Here is a 10,591-nt window from a genome sequence, read left to right as displayed (position 1 = left end):
AATAAGTTTGTAGTTATTCATTTAAATATTGTTCATTAAGGTTTTAAATAAATAGAGGTGTGTAATTTACCGTTTCATATATTTCGTTTATTACGCATACATACAATTATTATTTAGGTATTATGTACAAATAATAGTCCGTTTAAGAGAGAATTTCTAAAAAAAGTAACAAAAAGCCATAGGAAGGGATAGGCTGACGCACTTGCACTTTGAAGATTTCCTAAACGAAGAGGAGATCGAAGGGAAAGGAAAGGTATCCCGACGTCTCTCTAGGACGTCATATGCTCGCGGTCACCGGGAACGCGGGTGACGTGCTAGAGGTGTCCAAGTACCCAGGAAAGAAGGAAGAAGGGCTTCACCAGTGTTGCTGGGGCGCGTGGGCAGGAGCGTTGTGCGCTACTTGCGAGTGAGCCGCTAAGTGGGCGGCGCGCGCGGCAGCTACTTCAGGGGTTTCCAAGATACCAGCTCCGTTTTGGGCCAATCTGATCTGAGCGGGAGGTCCTTGCCAGTGACCACCGTTGTTGTTGTTCCACTGGTTGTGGGCGGGGGCATTCCATTGGTTTTGAGCTGGGGCGTTCCACTGAGGCTGAGCGGGAGCGGCGTTGGCGGCGGAGAGGGCGGCGAGGTGAGCGGCGCGCGCTTGCGCTACTTCGGGGGTCTCAGCGACGGGAGCGGGTGCACCAGCGGCGTTCCAGGAAGGAGCGGCGTTCCAAGATGGGGCAGCAGGGGCAGCGTTCCATTGGTGAGCGGGAGCACCGTTCCATTGGTTGGCGGGGGCAGCGTTCCATTGGTTGGCTTGGGGACCGTTCCATTTCTGGTCAGCCTGTTGCCAGTACTCTTCGTTGTCCCACCGAGGGTCGTATGAGCCATCATCCTGGGGGTTGGGGTTGTTTTGTGAGGCCTGTTGTAACGCTGAGAGATGGGCTGCCCGGGCTTGCGCTACCTCGGGTGTGTCGAGGATGTTGCGTCCATCTTGTGACAGGGCAATGTTGGCGGGTGGGCCGGCCCAGCCGGATGCGTGGGCACCGCACGCCAACGCCAAGCAAGCTACTACGATCTGAGAACAAAGAGAAATATTTCCCATAATGACGCGAAACTGTAACATTATATGGGTATTGCAATATCGAAGGACAGTAATATCTCAATAGAACAAAAATTGAGCAATAGTATAGTGCGATCGACAAGGCTGGTTAGCACCAGTTAGTGCTTATTGGATAATAATAATCCGTAAAAGATTGTGATAACGCTTATTATAAACTAGCATACCTAGTCCTAGCATATGTGGTATTCCTTCACTTATCTAAATAAGTTTTAATTATAAGCATTACTTGTGTTAAACTTGATAGTTAAATATTTAATTGATAAATCCGGTCGTTAAAATATTCTAAGTGCTAGTTTAAATTTTATTTGTGTCCTAGTTTATGTAAGTTACTGCGTAATTTCACGTTATTTACAATAATTTAATAGTAACGACGACAATTAAATCCGGAGAGCGCGAATAAAAGTGTTATTATTGCATAAATAACACATCAAGATTTTATAAACGGCAATGCTTTATTCAGTTACAAGTTTTTGTATCACGACATGAACACTGACTAAAGAATTACGAATAACAGCCGATATATTTTTGCATTGATTAATAATTGAAAGCCCTTGATACGTTAACGACAGGTATCAATGTTAACCGGGGGCTTGGAAATATGCAACTGTATTAAAGTAAGATGATGAACGAATTATATTGCGTATCTATGTTAATTCATTAGAAAAGTATTCTCCTAGAAAACGAATAGTCATTGGTTCATAGATGCTTCTATAAATGCATATTAAAGGCTAAGTGAACCGTAAACACGTACTCGGCAGTAGGTATAATCAGCAATGTCATTATCACCATTTTAAGTGTTAATAATAACTAGACCATAATGCAATTGATGGAAATAAGATGAGATTATTATGGAATTTGCGGCGAGCGTAAGTTCAGTATCACGTAATGATGTCAGGGCTCAGGGCAGTGGTCAGATCGGATCTGTCCGCCTGCCGTTTATATTGACGACGTAATAACCGTGTTGATTTAGACGTTTCTAATTTGTGCGCCCGATTGAACATTCATAGGCCTGTGAATATATTGTTGGTGCGCTACTGAATTTTCTTGCGCTCTGATTACGTTTTGCAAAAATTGTTTCTATATAGCTACGATAAAAAAATGAATAATTAAGTAAGTTTATTTATTATACTCTATTTATCTACTTTGAATGAATAAGTAATAGACAAGTTTACTTAACATTCCACTTAATCTGTTTCAAAATTGCCTAAATACAATGATATTGCAAGCCCACTCACGTGTTATGAAAATGTTTTATTGTGGGTAAATTTTATTATTTCTAAAAGCACGTAACGTTACAAAACATTTGATAAAATCGTTGTTTAAATTATTTAGTAATGTTTCGCCCTTGATTTGCGACTTTTATGTTTGTGTGGCGAAATTATTGCAGTGTGCAAGTATTGTCGAATAAATGGAAAATATGAAATAATGTTAAATAAATTCTAAATTATCTTAAAACCAAAGTAAATACCATAGTGAGTACGCATGGCCGTCCCTCAGACAAAGGCTTTGATTTACAAGAACCTACGCTTTCATTTGTTATTCATGACAAATAAAAGTAACGCACTAAGTGAATGGCGTCAAGGTCTGAAGGCTAGTTGAAGGTCAAGAAGCAGGAAGCCAGCCTTCCGGACCAGCCCACCGTCACATTCAGCAACTGGTTACCCTCGCATAGCAAATTGACATTTCTGTTTTTTTTTTCATTTGCCCTATTTATTGTTGGTATTTATACATTTTCATGGATCTCTTGAAAAATAACTTAGCTGCTTTGTAAGAATCTGTAACTTTTAGGTATGTTGCGATTTCCGAATTCTATCGATAACTAATTTGCACACAAAAGAAAATATTTATGCTTTACCGACGGCATATACCGCTTTTTAACCTATTTTAACATTATCTACGCCGATAAACTTATAAACACTAATCTTTTTATATCGGTGGGCGGTCCGTAATTAGGTATAATTGTGGTATTGATTAGTGTCGCAGTGTGCGTGGGCATGCCCTTCTAAACAAGCTTGCTGTGGAATGCAGACAAAAAGCTCTTAGTGAGTGGCGAGGCGAGTGTGATCTGGCTTGGACTTCTGGGTGCCGCGGAAACGTTGTTGGAATCACTGCGCTACAGGTGTCTGTCTTGTACTAAATTAATTTGTCACGTTGCACACTGGAATTGCTTTTACTGGTTTTCTACTAATTCCACATCTTGTAGCCGGTAGCGACCGCTCTAAGAGGATCTTAGGGGATATTTAGAGAAGCTCCGATAAGGGTCACATTTAGTATACCGTATGAGGAACGGCTCATATCAGGAAAGCACGATAATATGTCGAAAAGTTATGAGGTCTCACGATAAGTCTGGTGAAATCTATGAGATAAAAATCACGACCGTAGCGATGATATACTTCCATAAATGGAATGTAAACTGATAAATAAGGTTATGCAATGTCGAAAATGTTCTAAAAAACTTCCTATTTATGTAATTTGTGGACATGCACCATACAACCCGGGGTTACACAATTGTACCATAAATAAACAAGGCAATAATGCACTTGGAGTTTAAATTCATTTCAAATGACCAATCAAATATACGTCAATGTCCATATTGAATCATGATGAAGACAAATTTTCGGCTACAAATTGTACACAATGCCCTCGTTAAGCATTCGATTCACATCAAGTCGATAAAATCACACCGGCGCTAGTGTCGGCGGCTGTCTTTGTGCGGTAGAAATAATAATCGAATGAGGTGATTGTTAATTGACTTTAACACTGGTCCAGTTGACATTGCGTGCGTAAATGGCTCATGAGCGGATGAGATGACTTTATGGGTGAAGCCGACCGACAACGCCTTATTAAATAAAGCTGAACGTAGGTGTTACACTTGAAATATCATTTTTTATAAACTGTCAATTACAATTACCGTTTCTCGATTTTATCGTAATAGCGAAATAAGATTAAGCATTTATATAGCCCTAATCGGTTTAGGATTTGCAAGTAACGTTTAGGTCCGTACAAATTAGCATATTTTAAGGAAGTTGATGGTTGCTAAGATAGTGTAATTATCGCTAAGACTAGTGACAATGATTGACTTTAATCTTATGATTTCGATATTTAAATTACTATCTATGTGCAATTTTAAGACTTTTATCAATGCAATTATCAATAATGTAATATATCAATATATAATGTAACATAGTTAGGAATAAAAAAATTACGACGAGTAATAGCAAAAAAGTCAGTGATTTTTTTATTTATTATTTGTTACTAGTAGAAGCTTAAAACATTGCTTATTCTCGAGTTAATTTTATTCTGTCACAAAAACATTGTATTCGAATTTTTACGTTTTACAATTATTTCAGTATCAATAAAATATTTTGACTGATTTTGATTGCGTAACATACAATAATATTACGTAGCTAGATTTTTTTATTACACATTATTCACGTATGTATTTTTTAATTAAATCTAAAAAGATATTGTGATAAGTTGATATGTTTGTTAAATATATGGAAGAAATCTTAAAATGGATCGAAAAATGCGTGCAGTGACAATGACCTAATGAAGTCGCGTGCTTGTAACGCTCGGGTAACTTTTTAATTTTCGACACAGGCCTACTTACTGCTAGTTATGTCGACTTGCTAATTATTTTAATGAAATTTTTAATAGAGAAAAAGTCTAGTTTTAAGATTATTTAATCGCTTCACGGATGATTCAACAATTGAATGAAGTAATAAAACCGTCTCGCTTTTTTGCTTGAGAGGATGACCGAGTGCAAATATGTGATTGTGAAAAGAATTCAAATTTTCCGCGCTCTATATTTTACTGAACTTTTTTGTAAATAAATGGATCAGAAAATAACAATTTGGTAAATTTTGTAGAATATTAGGTAAAGAGCCAGGTTTGTTTCTCTTTGAATACAACTTGTCCGACTGACACAAAATTAGATTAGTTCCTTGAATTAAGGTTTAATCCAGCTTTTGAGCATGATTTGGTTGGTTGTTTGAAAACAGTACAATAACTTGTTTAAGATCAGATACAAAGCTCTATTATTAAAATTATAGCAAGCCAATAACTTGTATTACTGGGCCATTTATCAGTTGAACATTACATTTGTTATTGTGATTAATGATACATTGAAGTTTTAGGCTATTGTTATAATCGCGATTAAGATATCGAGTTTGATCAATTACGTTAAACTGAAAATTTACCGCGATGCAAAGAATAAATCGCAGATCGAAGAACCAATATTACTTTTTACTAAAATAAACTAAAAGCAAAGGAAAAGAAAGCTCTTACGAAAATTACTTACCATGGATTTCATTTTTGTGTAAAGAAGTAAAGCACAGTAGTGAAAGAAAAAAGAAAAGAAGTTAAATTGTTATCGAGTGTATGTATAGCGCTGATGGAAGACTAGAGTCTTCCAGGAATCGCTATGTCGAAGTGCAACTTGCGTCTGTATGAAATGAGGGCGGGAGCTTGCTTTTATAGTTCGGCGTGTGCGCAGAGGGGGTGCAGGCCGTAGCGCTCGCGCGTGAAAGTCTTGGGACATGCCATTGATAATAGGCGAATATCATAGATATACATTTCAATGGCACTATTTGGGTTGATTTTGTGAGTTATTCATATTTTTTGATAAGTCCACTTTTTCCTCAAAAGAATCAAGCTTTGTGTCTTTACAAATTAGACATTATTTATAGTGTATCAAAAGATACATATAAATGACTGCAGTATAAATATAAATCACGCATATATAGGACTTACGAAAGTTTCGAAATTTATTAGTTATCCTGTTTTTACTTCAAAATATGTACTACGCCTGCGACTTCGTTGGCGTGAACTTTGAACGTGAACAATCTGGAGGCTTTCAATAAAATTAGGTTTAAGCTATAGATATAACACTTTTCGAATTTCCATAGATAACGTTGATTTCAGAATGAAATGTTCCAGATCTCGATTATTATAAGGCGATAGAAAACGCCCATCAGACTGAACAAATTCTGCTAAGACATAATTAAAAATAACCATTAGACTAAATGATTTTTGCTATGACTTCATTTACATACATGTTTAACTTTATAATGTAGCTGAGCTCTTGCAGGTGGTGGTCAGGATTTCCAGATATTCAAATTTAGACTCCTAGAAGAAAATTCTCATCATGTGGAACAATTTTTGTTATGGTGGTCCGTTGCGGTTCTGCATCAGGTTTTCCAGTTTTAAATTATAGGCTATATGTTGCCCAGACTTAATATCAATACAACAAAAAACATTCCTTCAAATCCGTCCAGTAGTTCCGGAGATTAGCCTGTACAAATAAACAGACAACCAAACACAACTATGATTTTTGATTCGTACTTACTACTGCATATTATTAAACCCCTTCCATTATTATTATCTTCAATGTATAGACACAGTTATTATACTGTTTCATTATATGTATAGATATTCATGCTAATTTAAATTGGCCTAAATGAGATTATCTTTCATATACTCGTAAAACATCTACATCTAATTTGATAAACCATATAATACTCATATTGTTTTAATATTAGTAAAAATTAATACAGATATGCAACTGCAGTGTATCCAAAAATCAGATAAAAGTTTAAAATTACGGTCAATTAATTGTGATCAGATAAACATAAGGTTGCCGAAGATGGTTTAATTTCCATAAATTGTTCTAGTGCCCTTTTCGGTACAATATGAAACTCTCGAATGGATTGTGATACTTGAGAATATAAATTTCGTCGCGTTAATGAAGACTCACGTTACGACCTCTACAACCAAGGTGCTACGTATTGATAATAATGTATCAGGTTATTTACGCTTGATATGATTCTGTTCTTGGCAGTCACATCATTCTGGGCTATGTTGCTTACCTAGATATTATAAATAGATGCTATATAATAAATATTTAAAAAATACAAACGAAGAAATAAAATTCAGATTTAATTAAATGTGTGCATTATAAATAGTCTATCTATTATTCTTTTTTACTAGCATTTAGCCCGCAAACGCGAACACAAAGGATTACTGGCGTAGTTGGCGTTCCCGTAAGATTTCCAGGATAAAACCCAGTTTTGTCCTTTCTCAGGTCTCAAACTATATGTGTACGAAACTTCAGCTAAATTAAGAGAAGAATAGTAAGAGAAACAGACAGCAGGCAGATTTACTTTCGCATTAATAATATTAGTAGCTATTTAAAGACATAAAAAATGTCAGCATTATTGATCTGTAAAGTGATCGAAACCTTTATTTTTACTCTAATTAAAAAATAAAAATTGATCTGTAAAGTGATCGAAACCTTTATTTTTACTCTAATTAAAAAATAAAATACATTGACTAGTGCGCATTGACCTATGCAATAAAAGGGTTCTGTTATCTTTAAATCGGAATCTGCAATTTTTGCAACGTGTATTTATAATCCGTTATATTATTAAACTACTTACACAAAGAGAAACAATTCAAAAAAATTGAGTGACGCGCTATTTAATAATTTCATATCTGACAGATTGTTTTTAAGTAAAGGTATCCCGTTCATTAATAATTTTTTTTAACAAAATTTTAAAGCGAAAAACGTGTCTCGAACTACATTTTACTATTTGCCCGTCATCGATATGCGTTTAACTATTCTTGCACTTACGTCCGTTATCACATAGAACATTTTTCACTCATTTCTTGTTCTGAATATTATCTCAATATCTAGATCTTGTAGAGCAAGTTTGATTTGTTTAGTTTTTGATGTTTCGTAACATAGTTGAGATATGATTTATTCGTAAACTTAATTAATTTATTTGTTCAAGAATTGTACGTTATGCAAGGATCATATTTGAATGCAGCGGTTAACACTAATTAATTGTGTTAATTGCTAGGATTTTTAAGAAATTGAAACTGTGGTTGCAATTTATTTTGTAGTTTAAGCTAAGGTAACTCAAAAGCCATAAATAATAGAACCGTTAGAAATCACAACGAGATTTATTTGTCTGTGAGATAGTCTACATCTCGCGACGATTAGTATAATATACAGTAAATGTTATAATTAAAAGAAGTTCGAATGTTTTTAGCATAAAATAACCAACAGAGTATTTAGAAATTAAAAACTTTTTCACGGATTTTAAACGCGATTTATTCATTATATTATAAACCCGACGTTTCGAACACTTTACAGCTATTTTAATTTCTAAATGTATAATACTCGCGTAAAATCAAACACAAGAAAATACTAAACCAACAGAGTGTTGAATATTTTATCAATTATTAGATATCACTGCGTCATTTAAAGGAATACCTTTCTTTTGTAGAATATAGGGTACTTTTCGTACTTTCGCCTATAAAATTATATTATTTTATAGGTAATAATAGATTGCCATTGTATATATGTATGTGTGACTCGAATACCAATTTATAAGAAAGCGTAGGTACGAATTTGCCACGCATAGCGTGTTAGAATTGCGGAAATATTTTTTTTTGATAAAGCCTTAACATGCAGATGACTTACGACAATCTCATCAAATTGTCGATAAATGAGTTGCAATAATACTATCATAGTAGAGTTTACTCTTTTATTAATAATATATTAATTATCATTTGTTTCATACATTGAAGGTTAGACCAAAAATGTGTATTATATAGAGCGCAAGTAAACAATGGTCTTGAATAATTTCACAATGCTCTTAAACTGTTGCACGTACGGCCGAAAGCATAACATTTATCATTTCAATGTTTACGGCGCATGTTACCCGATCAATGCTATATTTTACATAAACAGATATCGGCATCCATATAGGGAGCAATATTAATAAAACCGTCACATTATTAAGGATTTTTCATAGAGCGTAATTGTGCCATTTAATTTTATCGTATGCATATGTTTTGTCGTTGAAACATTCTATGCATATTACATGAACATTTATCTTGTATTTTAAAGCTTTTATCGTACTTTAACTTTTATAGCGTGTTTTTAAGTATTGTATTTTTGATTGTAAAAAGCGTCGCCTATTCTGGTGAAAGATGGAGCAGATATTTTTCGCTTGACTTCACTGTCCTCTTTGTGGCAGTGCAATTTCTGTTCTTCTCGGTCTCGGCTCGTTCTGACATTCCGAATCTTTTCAATATAGTCTCTATCTCATCGTCACTGTGATAAGAAACTATCAACATTTTGAATAACAAAAAAATGTTAATACAAATAATTAAGCAATTAACTAGACTTTTTTTAATTTTTTAAATCGAAATAAATTATAATACGTGAAAATGAAATAATTTGCTGGATTTGAAGCGGCATGATCAGTTACCAAGGTATTTAATATCTACTATCTGTTCGGCCCGACTTCGCCCGTGGTACATAATACCCTAAGTCACTTACTTGTTCACATCTTTTAAATCGGTCCAGCGGTTTTTCCGTAAAAATGATACAAACATACAAGTAAGGTTTACTCTTTCCAAAAGACGAGTCGTAGAATCTCGATAATAATGAACGAAATCCACGATGTGCTTTTCGTTATTTAATAATTCCTATTATTATTACGTTAGTTTTCTTAAAAAAACTTTTTGATGCAAATTGCAATATGAATCCTAAAAATATCTTAAAATAAAAAATACTTCATCTGCAACGAATGCCCATTAAAATCAGATTATCAGATTACTGTCTCATTGTAGCAATAAGGAAAGAGTTTAAAGAATATATATCATATTATAATCTGTATATATTATAACTTCGAAAAGTGGCGCCCACCGACATTGGTGTCATGGTGACGCCCGTGTTGGGGCGGAATTGTTTAAATGAAATACGATGACGCAGCGTTTACGAGCATGTTATGTTCGAATCAATATTGTCAAAACAATGTTGCTTGTGCAATTTAAAATGTACTTTGTTGGTATACACGGTATAAATGGTTCACGCGTAAACTTTATGGTTAACTTATTTATAATGCATATTTTTTTAATTTGTCTTACTTGTAAATTATTCCTTAATTATCCCGCCGATCGAGATATTTAATCCTGATTCAGTGAACAGTATTTTAACAAAGATTTGCTTGAAATAGCGGATGGATGGATGTACCCGTAATATACTGCTCTTTGGATGGACGTTTGTTGCTGCGACAAATAATGTGGGTTCTATCATTATTAACGAAAAATTACGATAAAATTGCATTTTTCAACTAATTATAATATTATTCTGGCATATTAAATCTATATAAATGTTATTACTGTTTAGATAGGTTGTTTTAAGTTGGCTTGGACAGGTCTCAAAAGGTGGAAAATATGCATACCATAGAAGACTTCTGAAGTTTATCATGGTAATGAGCATGTACATGGATGCAGATGCATATGATAGGCGGAGTGCGATCGTTAGTTTTTGGCGTAAAACTTAGTTACTTACTTAATGTAAGCACTAGCTATGACCCGCGGTTGAAACCGCGTAAGTCGGTATAAAAAGTGCGTATGTGTTATTTCAGTTGTCCAGCTATCTACGAAGCAAAATAGTATTATTATTCACCAATA

General features: G+C 34.6%; 1 protein-coding gene across 1 annotated transcript; it reads right to left on the bottom strand.

Annotated features, from left to right (window-relative positions):
• Nucleotides 1–127: 127 nt before the first annotated feature.
• LOC119832972 (pupal cuticle protein-like) lies at nucleotides 128–5,567 on the bottom strand. The gene is made up of 2 exons (XM_038356814.1): nucleotides 5,403–5,567; nucleotides 128–1,057 (listed from the first exon to the last, which is right to left on the bottom strand). Exons 1-2 carry the CDS (start codon nucleotides 5,412–5,414, stop codon nucleotides 356–358), a joined length of 714 nt encoding a protein of 237 aa, XP_038212742.1. The 5' UTR covers nucleotides 5,415–5,567; the 3' UTR covers nucleotides 128–355.
• Nucleotides 5,568–10,591: the final 5,024 nt, after the last annotated feature.

This window comes from Zerene cesonia, chromosome 2, assembly GCF_012273895.1.
Source record: "Zerene cesonia ecotype Mississippi chromosome 2, Zerene_cesonia_1.1, whole genome shotgun sequence".
In the NCBI taxonomy this organism is placed as follows: domain Eukaryota; kingdom Metazoa; phylum Arthropoda; class Insecta; order Lepidoptera; family Pieridae; genus Zerene; species Zerene cesonia.
The sequence above is the reverse complement of the archived record's forward strand: the minus strand, read 5'-3'. Positions and strand labels throughout refer to the sequence as shown.